Raw genomic sequence first — 14,129 nt, 5'->3', positions numbered from 1 at the left:
GTAGGAAATATTTCAGTAAAAAACGACCTAAAAGATAAGATATATTTGCTAATAAGGTAATTATAACGACCATAAAATTTACGAAATGCTGACTTTAAACGATGTTGATCAATTCACTGTAACATCAACTTATCTGTCAGTAACCAGCCTCTGTTTAAAAATTGATTGTACTCAGAATATGCTCTTGAGTATCGAATAAAATGGGAGACATGTACACCATACGCAGGTGATAACGGGAGATTACTGAGTAAATAAGGAAAGTTGACGATAGAAAAGTGAAGTCATCTCTTCTGTCAAAGTTTAGTTTTCAATTGGCCCTTATCGTCTGTCTATATTCAGTAAAAAATCAAAATAAGGAACAAATTTTACAGACTCTGTGGTGTCTTTTATTTCGAGTTTATGTATCGAGTCGACATGTGAATGGAATTGATGAAACATGTCGTCTGTATTTCCGAATGTCAAAGTGAAAACAACAGCAAGTGTTTCCTTCTTCTCACGTAGAATTGTTTTAATAAATTCTGCTACAAAGGATTACAAAAACAGGTCGGCTAATAAGGAGCATAATAATAATAAAAAAGAATTAGTGCCCATTGGATATCCAACACTTTGTTGCAAGACCTGGTCTCCAAAGACTACGTAGATGTTGTCCATGAAAAATTTTTAGCATAAACTTCAAAGTACCTGTATAGATTGATTTCTAACAAAGTAATTATCTTTATGATCAATCATTAGGTATGAACGTTCCCGAGTTCCATTTTAATTGAAGAAGCAGTTAAGTATCTATGACATCATTTTTTTAATATAATTTATCTTGAGGAATGGCTGTATAACGTGTAGAAAATTCATACTTTTTGATGTTACTATGTTTTGAATAATTTGGTGATTTTACACCACTTCTAGAATATGCTGTAGTGCATCTGAAGTTTCTCATTTACAACAGTTAATATGTTTGGGAGAGGAAAAGATAGGGGATTTCTGAAGCACTAGCTGGACACGGCAGTGTATCTTTGTATGGATTTAAGGAATCCAGTATAGAAAGGATAGTTAGAACTCACCTTCGTTGACTGGAATAATTAAAGACTGAAATGTGATTCTGGAGAATTTCAGCCTTAGAAAGTTAATTGTGAGTTTAAGATTTCCAGATGTAAAATTAAAACCAAGTTCTTCTAAAATACAGTTAAAATAAAATACAGTTAAATAATGGGCTTACAAAAAAGACGATGTTGTTACAAACCTTGTCTGCTGGAACCATTTCATAACATATTGCTCATGTAGTCTTTCTAATACTAATATCACCGACGATTTAGTGAAAACAGAAGGATAGATGAATAAAATGATTGCTTTTGGGTTGTAATTTTGAACTATATAAACATCACCAGTATATATATATATATATATATATATATATATATATATATATATATATATATATATATATATATATATATATATATATATATATATATATATATATAATGCATTTTTTTTTAAAATATGATAAAAAAAAAAATGAACATTGCTTAACGGCTTAACGGAGCTTTATTTGCTATTTTTAATACAAATCTAAATGAAAAATTTCATCAATATACACTGATCCACAGAAAATGCTATTCTTTTAATAATATGTGCAATTTTCTTAAGAAAATATATCTAAAAAAATAAAGAATTTAATATACGCAATCAATGTGTTTTCTTTTAGCTTATAATTACAATATCTATTCCATACCTTAAAAAAGGTTATTTAAAAATGAATATAAATATGACATGATGAGAGAATTTAGAGAACTACATCCGTCAGTTTTTCTACCTCGAGCACATACATCCAACAGTAATATCCAAATTTACAAACCTCCATTGCCGCCGAAGGGAGTATGGAACGTTTCCATCTTCATCGCCTTCTACACTGCGAGTAAGAATCATAGCTGTATACTTGGCAGGAGTACAACGATAATGCCCATACCAACAGGTTGCATTTAAACATCTGACTTCCTTTAAATGTCTTGGAAAGTGCATTTCTCCTAAATCCCGCCAATAATATTCAGAAGCACATTGCCATGGCAGTTCAATGTCTGTTGAAAACGGTTCTGATTGCCGTATAATGTCTCTAGGTTCGCTTCGCTCAGCTGTAGAAATGGGCAAATCAGATCTATCTATCATGTATCTTTGAATGCGAGAGACGTCTGAAGATTGCAATCCTTGATTTCTACTTTGTCTTCCGAATATTTCGAGAAACTTTGGAAGAGAGCAAACGACAGGACAGAAGGTACACAGCATAAATACTGGTAGCTGTAACGATATAAATAATGGTGGATTTAAAGATAAAAATATCATACAAATATGTTAAAGTATGGATTTTTTTCTGTACTTGACATACGATAGATCAGCGATGATTAATTAAGATTGTTTGACATATATGCAGGTAAAAAAAACATCGAAAAATCCTTGAAAAATTTATAACTTTATTTTCCATTGTGTTACATTGCAGACGAAAAGGTATATACAACAATGTATTCAAAATTTCTTCATATTTAATTAGTCTATAATCTTGTTAAATGTCCAATTTAATATAAATCTCCAATATAGTATATATTAAAATGTAAATCATTTAACATTTTCCATAAAGGTCTTTAGGTTTGTATCACATGTAAGCATTACATCAATCATTAAACGGGGTAAAGGTATATTCAAAAATTGATTTTTTTTCCTTAGAGGATATTTAATCGTGTAACTAAGTATTAAAGTGTCAGGGAGACTGGAGTTAGTGTCATTTTGTATATACATGTATATATGTATGTGTAGATATTTTGACCATACATACTTTGCAGTTTATCGATCTGCTTCTATATATCATTATGCAATATACAATAAGAGATTTAATGAAGATTTTTTTAGGTACTTCAGGGTCTCAAAACATTACAGACAAAACCAGAAAATATTACAGATTGTCCCATTTCAGAAACAACTGAGGTATGAAGAAATAAAAAATATTAACTTATTTTAAATATTTTCAAAATGTTGCAAAACTGGTACATACTGATGTATTTTATGATTTTTTTTCACATTCTAATGCTAAAAAGCTGGAAAAATTATTTTCTTCGACTGTCGTGAAAAAGATACTTATTAGAAATTTAAATTTATCCGTCAAACGATGACCCGAAGAGATTCCCTTACAAAGTTAATTGTTTTAAGACCCACGACTGTCTCTTCTGAATTGATACATCACATTGATTTTCTTGGAAGGTACAGCCACAAGGTCGTTCACCCGCACTTGATTCACTACACGTGCAAATAATAGACTGTGTAAGGATTTTTTTGTTCTTGTTTATTTTTCTAATCTTTGTGATATCATTATTCATGGAATGTCGAACCTGAAGGCTAAAGTAATTATATAATATTATCTTTATTTTTTGGTTCTGCTTTGAATTAATACAAGTAACTTTTGGATATCCGAGTGAAAAAAAATATTCCATTATCTTAAATTATTTTACCATTGATTAAAACTGAAAAATGGACTATTTACGTACTTAAAATAATAATGAACTTCTAGTTTCAGTAAAAAAAACTTTAATCGACAATTATTTGTGACAATTCAAAAACCATTTAACAAAAGAGAATAATGTAAAAAAAAAAAATGTATATATATATATAGAGAGAGAGAGAATGTAATCTTTGCTCTTTTGCTTCTCAAAACTTAAAAAAATATATAATTTAATGTCCTTAAAAAGTATTTCTCGTATTTATCATCGATTTAAAGAAACATTTTAATATCACTTCTAAACAGTGTTTAAAATTGATTTTGATAGCTAAAATTGTTATCCCTTTACATGGAAATATAAGCATTACGTAAAATTAATGACAATGATTAACAAACCATTTTTCAGTTTATCTGAATTTAATCCGTTAAGTTTCAACGGATGTAGATCAACGGCAAAGTGAAACAAAGTGGTTGATGCGTTCTAATGTTTTGTTTAACTGGTCGATTCAAAGCCGTATTTATGAAGAAAAGTCTGTTCATTATAAACTTTAATGAAGGCTGATGAAATATAGCAAGAAAAAAGTTTTATTCATCACCTTCTCCTATTGGTGTTTTTGTCTCCTTACTGTAAAATCAATTTTCAAAACGAGGCAGGCTACTGACAAATAAGTTACATGGCCAGTGTTCTTATATAAATGTTGATTTTAATTGTTGGTTACTCCATTTGCTTGATCAAAACAGAGAGCTCACGGTGTGTGACCGGTCGAAAGGGGATGCTTACTCTTCCTAGGCATCCGATCCTGCATCTGGTGGTTCCATGGGTCCTTGTTTATGTCATGTTCATAATTCTTTTTATGGGATTAAAAAGGGCTACAGAGTACCTTCTTCAAAGTGTTGAGTTTTGTCGTCAGAGCATTAAGTGAATAATCAAGTCATGAATTTTTTTTTTAAATGAAAAATGTGTAATTGAAAAGAGAGGGCATCCTGGACTATAAAGCACCCAGAGAGGTCGAGCATATTACTACATGTAACAACCTAACCACTTTTGATTGATTATGAAAGGTGGATATAACGAACATTAATCTTACTCGAAAGTCCAATCAAGCAATGCAGCTTGAAAGCAGAGCAGACACGGAACCCCGAAAACATCCCAGATGGGATTAGGTGGCATGGGGGAGTAAGCATCCCCTATTCAGTTGTCACACTCGCTTTGGGCCTTCTGTCGAGAAAACGGAGTGACCCTAGACAATTCAGCATGAAAACGATGACATAACATTTCTTTTAAAAACGTTAGTTAGCATCTGAGCAAACGACAGATTGTATTTGCAAACAAGGTCGTTGCATTGATCATGGAAAACCACATGTAGACAGTAATGGTATATTACTACATAAATAAGGGAAGTTAATGAAAGGGACGAAGAAAAACTTGAAGTCATCATGTTTATCATAAAGTTTAGTTAATTTACCGTCAATGTCTTTCTCCAGTTAAAAAAATCCAAATATGAAACCTGAGTGTCAAGAATTTATGTTATCCTTTTTTTCGAGTTAAGTGGTAAACATCGAATCAATATACGAATGATAATGAATTTTGTTAAATGATAAAACGTCGTCGATACATATCTAAATGTCGAATTGAAGGCCCCTGCACGATATATCTTCTTTTCATGTAGAAGGTTTTGTATAAATTCTGCTTTATAGGAATATAAAAACAATGGGCCACGACGCTCACCTGAGTCACTTTGGCTTTACTTATCTTGAAAAAGAATTTTAAACATTTTTTAGGATGCTTGGATATTAAAATGATTAGTCATAGTTCTTGAAAAAAATTCCCTATGTATTCCGAAGCAAACTTTTGAATTTTGATAACCTCTAAGATTGGAGAACATTTTCATATCTCTTGATCTGCATTTCCCGAGGATTCTTCATATCAATATCATCAATAAGAACCCTGTTGTTCTTGAAAAGATGTTTCTACATTTTTTTCTATATCACAGGATGAAACTCTGCCATTCAGTTAATTGAAAGGTGAATTAAAGTTTACTGGAAAGTGATTGAATGGCAGAGCTCTGCCACTCAGTGACCTTTCAGTCACCATTCAGTTGACTGTGTTTATTCTCATGTTAAACTTTAATCCCATATCGTGTCCCCACCCTGGCCCCAGGGGCCATGATCTGAACAAAATAGATTTTGCACTACCTGAAGATGATTTCGAATTAATATCATTAAACATGGCTCTTTTTTTAGACAAGAATATTTTAAAGATTTTTCCTCTACATCCTTATGTAAAACTTTGGTCCCTTACTGTAGCCCAAACCTAATCCCAGAGGCCATGATTTAAACAGAGTTTAATCTGCACTATCCAAAAATGCTTGAACTTCAGTATCATTCATCATGGTTTAGAAGATATTTAAAGCAATATGAGCTGCAGTTGTGAAAATTTTATTTTGCTGTTAAATATGTTATTATGATATATTTATGTATAAGTTATGTATAAGTTAAATCTTCTTGGTCAATTAAACAGAAATAGAGTATCAAATTGTTTCAGAATAAAGGATTCTGTACAATCAAATATTATATCGTATTATAATATAAGAAATCAATATTGTACAGGACGACAATAATGTAATTTTGCTTCATCAAAGCTTATAAATAGTTCTTCCATCGCAAATATAACAACGGAAGTTTATAAACTTTCTTTTCTTTTCTGCCATTGAAATAAATAATAACAAATTTGCAACAAAAATTTCTGACATCAAAATTGCAGCTCATATTGCTTTAATTTTTTCCCTACATATTTTTTTTGTAAAAAATTCATCCCTTGTCGATACAATGACCTTGTCAGAAAATACGATCTATCATTAAGTCATATGCTGACTGATGTTTTTCATACTAATTGTTAGGCCATTATTTACACACTGAATTGTCGACGAATTTTTCCATTTCCCGATCACGAAAAGGAGCACACGGCGGGTGTGACCGGTCGGCAGGGGATGCTCACTCCTCAATGGCACCAGATCCCACCTCTGATGTTTTTGGAGGTCTGTGTTTGCTCTGCTCCCGATTTGTTCTGTTTTAATGGCTTTGAACTTGTCTGTTCGTTATCTCCATATTTCATCCCAACATATGCCCAGGGACCATAAAACTTTGGGAAAACTGAATCTACACTACCAGAGAATGTTTGCATATTAATATTGCTGATCATAACTTTGTTGTTCTTGAGAAGATTCTTAAACTTTTTTCCAAGGTTTCCCCAAGTAAAATGTTTCCTCATTTTTAAATAACCAAACCAGATTTTCACGAATTCTACATTATATCCCATTATAAAAGAGGGCTTGGGCCTTTACTTGTATAAACTTAAATCTTATTCACACAAGGATGCTTTGTGACAGGTTTGATTGCAACTGCCCAGTGGTCCTGGAGATAAAAAATATAAAATATTTACGATGATAACAACGAGACAGACAACGGACAAAATTTGATCAGAAAAAGCTCACTTGAACCTTCGACTCGTGTAAGTTAAAAAGTGGACTAATAAAGTGGCAAAATTAATACCATGGGATTTCAAATAGACTGTTGGAAGATCTAGAGAAGTCGAAGAGTAGAGTAGTCGAAGACTACATAGATATTTTCGATGAGGACTTTTTTACCTCCTTTTTAACTAGTCATCATATTGGACTGCACACTGCAGTATTATCCCACAAGAATCCCATTTGAAGGGCTGCCTTCAAGTATGATCGATTCATCCCACTAGGATACGTATTCTATTAAAAATTTATTGAAATCCATTCAAAGAATTTTAAACCGGCAAAATCAGCGCTGACTTTTTCTTTTCTGTGAGTGATATATTCAATCAACCGAAATAATAAATAATTATTTGATTCACGACAGAAACGATTTGTGTGACATTTGAAAGTGAAGACTCACTCTTTGTCAATGAACTAGTTAAACAGTTTATCCACTATCATGTAGCACTTGTCGACAAACTGTTCTACTCTCCATGTCTAGCTTTTAACAATTGCAATTTAATATCACCAAAAAAACCCATTTTATTTTCACCACTAGATGTCGAATGGGCGCAGCCATTTTGAAATTCCTGTAATTCTTAAGTCTTTAATGTATCCATCCCCACTTGCGCAACAACTGTACATTAATATAACTCATGCAAGCTGATCGTTAAAAATGATAGGAATGAAATGTGAATATAACGAAAAAGTGGGACATTGTAAAATGCCAATTAAACATACAAATTACGAGCAGAACCAACATGGACCTCTGAACATAAAGGTGGGATCGGGTGCCATGGTGGAGTCTGCATCCTTTGTCATGATTGAGTAAACGGAAAATCCATACACAATTCATTGTGAAAACATGTTGGAATTTCCGTATAGTTCTAATTATTTCAGTTTTTTTTGTGTTTGGTTTTTGGGTTTTTTTAAATTTTTGTTTTGGTATTCTTATGAAGCAGAATTTACTCAAAACGTCTAAATAAAAAGACGTTTTTACCGTGGCTTTCAACTGGATATTTAGAGTACATTGACTACGTTTAATCAACAATCATTTTCATTCATACTTTTAATCAATGTGCCCCAATGAACTTAAAACAAGACACCAATGAGTCTGATATCAAAGTTTTATTGTATTTGGATGTTTTACAAGAGAGAGATAAATCAATGCTCACGGCGGATGTGACCGGTCAACAGGGGATGCTTCCTCCTCCTGGCACCTGATCCCACCTCTGGAATTTTCAGGGGTCCGTGTTTTATGCCCTTTTCACATATTTGTTTTGTTTGTGGATTTTTAGATCGATCACTGTTCGTTATCTTTATGCTGACTGAGGTTTTTCATACTAATTGTTAGGCCATTATTTACACACTGAATTGTCGACGGATTTTTCCGTTATTTCCCGATCATGACAAGGAGCACACGGCGGTTGTGACCGGTCGGCAGGGGATGCTCACTCCTTCAGTGGCACCTTATCCCACCTCTCATGTTTTGGAGGACCGTGTTTGCTCTGCTCCTATTTTGTATTGTTTAATGGACTTATGAGCTTGAATTCTGTTCGTCCATTTATTTCACTTTTACATATTGATGGAAAAGTAATTGCTAAACTTTTTGATAAAATTCTATGTAGTCAATTTTCCCTCATTTTTTCCGTCGTTTCAATGGTCTTCTTTGCAAATACAATCTGTCATTAGGTTGAATGTTGACTTTTTTAATACAGGTTGTTAGGTCATTATTGTCATAGAACTGATTTCTCTAAAGGTTTTCTGTTTAACCGATCAAGACAAAGGGATCACATCTGGTGTGACTGTTCACCGGGGGATGCTTACTGATCCCATCTCTGGAGTTTCCAGAAGTTCATGATTTTTTTCCTGCTTTAAAAATGCATTGTTTAATTTTGTATTTGAACTTGATTACGGTTTGTTATCTTTAAATGAAAAAGGTGAAGATCATAAACAGTGCCTAATCTCAGAATCCTGTAAACAATACGTATCACAGCAGGGCAAAAACACAAAACCTGTAAACAATACGTATCACAGCAGGGCAAAAACACAAAGCCTGTTAACAATACGTATCACAACAGGACAAAAACACAAAGCCTGTAAACAATACGTATCACAGCAGGGCAAAAACAGAAAGCCTGTAAACAATACGTATCACAGCAGGACAAAAACACAAAGCCTGTAAACAATACGTATCACAGCAGGGCAAAAACACAAAGCCTGTAAACAATACGTATCACAACAGGACAAAAACACAAAGCCTGTAAACAATACGTATCACAGCAGGACAAAAACACAAAGCCTGTAAACAATACGTATCACAACAGGACAAAAACACAAAGCCTGTAAACAATACGTATCACAACAGGGCAAACACACAAAGCCTGAAAAGACCAGAAGTGAAATCAGGTGTCTAGGAGAAATAAGTATCACTGTCGAAACACCTATCGTGAGCCCAATGTATTAATCAAGTAAACCCATTTCAATTTACATTTCTCCATTTTTCTCCTACCTTGTTTCCTTAGAATGAGCCTATAAATAATGTGTTATTCACCCTTTTCAGATAAGTATTTATGTCACCAGCAAGAATAATACTCTTTTGTAGTCAATACGACCATAAAACGTTTATGCCTAGATTAATGCACGCCTCTTGTGGTAACATGATTCATCAGTTGCTCTATTGACTAATGTACATCTATTAATATAACTTGTGAGCTGCGTTCAACTACTGAAGTCTCCACTGCTAAATATCTTGCCAGTTGTTGTATAAACTTAGGCATGTTTCTTGAGGTTCGATGTCACACAAGTTGAATACATGAAATTGATCATATAATTGACTAATTAAAGATGACAATTGCTGTAAAAACTGTTGTACATCTTTTGTATAAAGACTGCTGCATGAGCAAATGCTACACGTTTCCTCTGGTAAGACAACATGTCAGTTGTTCTAATAAGTCATGATACACGTCTCCTCTGGTAGGACAACATGTCAGTTGCTCAAATAAGTCATGCTACACGTTTCCTCTGGTAGAGCAACACGTCAGCTGCTCTAATGTCATGCTACACGTCTTCATGTCATGCTATACGACTTCATGTCTCCTCTTGTAGAACAACACGTCAGTTGCTGTATCAACTAATGCTGATCTCCTCGGGTATGATGGAACATGTATTCAATAGTTCCAATATTCCATCAAACCAAAGGTGACCAACACCAGTCGTTGAAGTCCATCCATTCCATTTTGTATTAAACAGATCACTGTTGCACCTCATGAAGAAATCATCAATTTCAATCGTGCCTTTTGCAATATTCCCAATCAGTTTTCAACTGACTTCAATAAAAGTTGTCCTTTATACATATACAGATACACTTTTTCGGTCATTTTTTGAAGGTAGGTCTGTCTCTCTTTTGCAATATCCACTTTTGCATGTACATGTAATCATCGGTCAACTTTTAGCATTGTTCAGAGGAGATGAATTTACAATCTAAGGAAACAATCTGCAATGCTCCAGCATGCTAGAAGTTCACGGCGAGAACATGTGATTTGGCAACATGTTACCCCTAGAATCCATTGTAAAAGTATTGGCCGTTAAAAATACCAAAGTGGGAATGGAGTGTTCACTGATTTAAAAATGGCACGCAACAATTAAATATTCATTATTTACAATAAAACCACCCTTAAAACAACGTTATTCTCTAATTGTCGCGAACAAAGCATTGAGGTCATTTTACGTTAGGGATGACTGTAAATATCGATGGAACGAAATATCACTGAAACTTTGTGATGTCAAAACAAGTTATCGTTAAAAGTTTAAATGATGACGATTTTGATTAATGAACACTTTTGGAATTTTGTTAACTGTGTTACCTTATGCAAATATTTAAGTACATGATCATTACTTATTTACAATTTTGATATCGCAGATGGAAATAGCTTATTAAAAAAAGGCCTTCTGATGTAAGAGTCTGAGATGTATAAGAAACCGAGGCGTAGCGGCGTGGGATACTTTTTGCCAAGAGCATCTAGTACAATATTTTTACTCCTGTATAATGGAAAAAAACTATACATAATGTTTCTGCTTCTTTCAGCTGTTCTCAACACAGTCATTTCAGGCAGACTGATAGCAATAATATTCTTTTTTTATGATATACAAAGATTTCCTTCCTGCAAATGCTTGTTATTTTTTTTTCTCCATTTTTTTTTTTTTTTTTTGGGGGGGGATAGTGGCTTTATAATTCGTATACTTTGCAACTAAGAATAATGAACAATGTCGAAACTGTTATTACTTCAAGTAATTGTCAGTAACAATTGAACTTCACTACATATATATAGGATATATCATGAACATTAACTTGTAAGAACTCATTTAACGAGATAAATCGCAATGCATGTAAATGGAAAGCGTCTGTTGACCATTATGCATCTTATTTAGTGTGTGATTTTAAGAAGATTGAGAAATTCCTATGTCTGTGACAAATGTATTCCATGTGTTTATTTTCACACCCTACAAAATATACTATTGCACCGCTCATTCCCCTCCTTATAATGTATTATATTTCTTGCTGAAAAAAATGCCACTTTGTTCTTTTCTTAAACTAAGAAAAGAATATCATACGACACATTCGACTTGACATCTTTCTCCAAATAGTACATAGACTGCCGTGAATATTTGAATAAAAATCTAAGTAATACAGGTACCATGCCATATCACCGATGCTGCAATGTCATCAGGTTAAAGCGTGTTAAGCACTCCATCTACTTGCAGGCTTGGAAAAAATTCTCATTGAAACGCAAATCTATATCAGACATTCCTATGTCAATCATATCTCAAATATACCCCAATTGTGATATGAAAGATCATCTAAGAAATTTTAATTAATATGTTAAAGACTCTTTTACTGCCAAGCATGAAAGTTTCCTCAAGTTAATGAAGTCGGTGGGCACTGAACATTAATACTTAGTACTCCGTGAGCTTGGATTGAAGATTTCATCTTTTTATGATAGCAGCAAATTGAAAGAGATAACATTATCAATTCTACATCATCATTATTATTAGAAAGTTACTGGTGCAAAATACTATGCAAGTCCAAAAGATACTTTTCTAGATGAAGAACAAAGAGAACAGTGTAAATGTTCATGAAAGAGAACATTTGTAATAGATCTTTAAAGTGGAATTAGATGTTGTTAAATTATTACTGGTAAAGATAATTCACCCTTACAGATTCCACATATTGTACGAACTGGGAGGTTTGTTCTTTACGCTAAAAAAATGAAATCCACTTTTCACTTCAGGTAAACTACAGGATCATCGTTCTTGATGCTGCTCAATTTTTAACAGAAAATTAGGATGTAAGTTATTTTTTCTTGGGTAAATTTAAAAAAAAATATATTAAATCATTTATCAGATATAAAAAATTCAACAACCTAAGAGAAGAACTTGACTTGATATTATATTTATATTGAATATTGGTTGCTTAAAATTCAGTCTCAAAAACTACTCACGACTGTTATTTTTCCTGTCATTTCAGATGTGTTGTCCCCTCTCTCCTGAAGTCAAATCAGTCTAGACTATTCCTTTCATGCATTTTATACTTTCAAAAGGGTGTGAAAATTTGAATTTATCAAATCATTGACGACTTTGTATAGGTTTTATAAGAGTTTGCGAAACTGATATCACAAAGAAAAAGAATGAAATATAAAGACACGTTGTAATTTATGAATACAATTGTTTTTCTTCAGAGAATTTGATATCTTGTGGGTATTTTCATGATTAATGAAAATTCGTGTATCACGTGGTATTGTCGTCTGCAATCGACAAATCAAAACCAGCGCGAGACATTTCCGTTTAAGGCAAAAAACACGTCATCAGTAAATCTAGAAGAATGGCAAACTGCTTTTCTCCGTAGGCGAGCATCTTTTTTACTGACAGACTCTCTCTACAAAATTCTTTAATGTTATTTATCAAGTGTAAATAATTCATGATTAAGTTTACAATGCTATCAAAGTTTTACTCACATCATTATTTTTAGAACATCGTCTTTCTACATTTTGAGGAATTGTAAAAAATTAACGACTTCATTAAAATTGCTTGGACACAGATTTGAAGTTAATATTTTCTCAAATTTTTTGTATAATTTCATGATTTGTATGTTGCTATAGCATTTCATACATTTAATACAAATTTTATTTCATCTCGAAGTTATTAAAACTTCGAATTTCTGGACGCGTTGGATTGACACATCCTTGCGCTTTCACATATTTTAATTTTATTCTTAATACTTAAGAAAAGTGGCAATTTTGTTGTGTATTAATGAAAAATATTAAAACTATAACCCAGAAAATTCAGAGAAGAAATGTTCGAAAGGAAAACCCACTCACAGTATTGTAAGTCCGTGCTCAGTGGTGTGTGCAGAGTTAACAATTGAACACACCCGGTGAATCGTAAACATTAACAATAACAGAGCTCGTGCCCTGTTTACAAAAACAGTTCACGCTTCACGGGTGTATTCAATATGTTAAACTCTATACACACTACAAAGCACGGACTGACAATACTGGTGAGCTGGTTTTGCTTTCGAACATTTTTACTCTGAATTTTCTGGATTATAGATGTAATATTTTTCATTAATACTTAACAAAATCGCTTCTTTTCTTAAATATTAAGGATAAAGTTCAAATTTGTGTAAGTGCAAAGATGTGTTAATCAAACGCGTCCCGGAATTCGTAGTTCCAATAATTTCCAGATAAAATAAGTTTTTAATTATATTTTCCTGTGAAATGCTATAGCAATATATAAGTCGTGATATTATACAGAAAATTTGAGAAAATATTAAGTTAAATCTGTGTCTAAGCACCTTTAAGAGTTCAAAGATTTGTTTTTGAAATTCCGTTTTATTCGTCTTTTATATTTTTATCAGTAAAATTCTATCTTTTAGGAAAACTTTGGGAAATGAATGCAACAAATTAATATTGAGGTTCTTGTTACTCCGAGTGAAAGGAGAAAAGGTTTGACATGATGATGCATGTAAATCTGGTACAGCACATATATTTCAATAAATTTTGTTAGGTTGTTTTTGTTAACTATTCGTCATATTACATAATACAGTTCCGCTACCTAATATTTCATAAATGATGAGGTACAAATTGATAAAA

General features: G+C 32.8%; 1 protein-coding gene across 1 annotated transcript; it reads right to left on the bottom strand.

Moving 5' to 3' along the window:
- Nucleotides 1–1,594: 1,594 nt before the first annotated feature.
- Nucleotides 1,595–12,508, bottom strand: LOC133196660 (uncharacterized). The gene is made up of 2 exons (XM_061332520.1): nucleotides 12,480–12,508; nucleotides 1,595–2,286 (listed from the first exon to the last, which is right to left on the bottom strand). Exons 1-2 carry the CDS (start codon nucleotides 12,498–12,500, stop codon nucleotides 1,804–1,806), a joined length of 504 nt encoding a protein of 167 aa, XP_061188504.1. The 5' UTR covers nucleotides 12,501–12,508; the 3' UTR covers nucleotides 1,595–1,803.
- Nucleotides 12,509–14,129: the final 1,621 nt, after the last annotated feature.

Source organism: Saccostrea echinata, unplaced genomic scaffold, assembly GCF_033153115.1.
Source record: "Saccostrea echinata isolate AGI-Se365-2 ecotype Australia unplaced genomic scaffold, CSIRO_AGI_Sech_v1 ptg000030l, whole genome shotgun sequence".
Lineage (NCBI taxonomy): Eukaryota > Metazoa > Mollusca > Bivalvia > Ostreida > Ostreidae > Saccostrea > Saccostrea echinata.
Note: the sequence above shows the minus strand (reverse complement) of the source record. Positions and strands in the feature narration are given on the sequence as shown.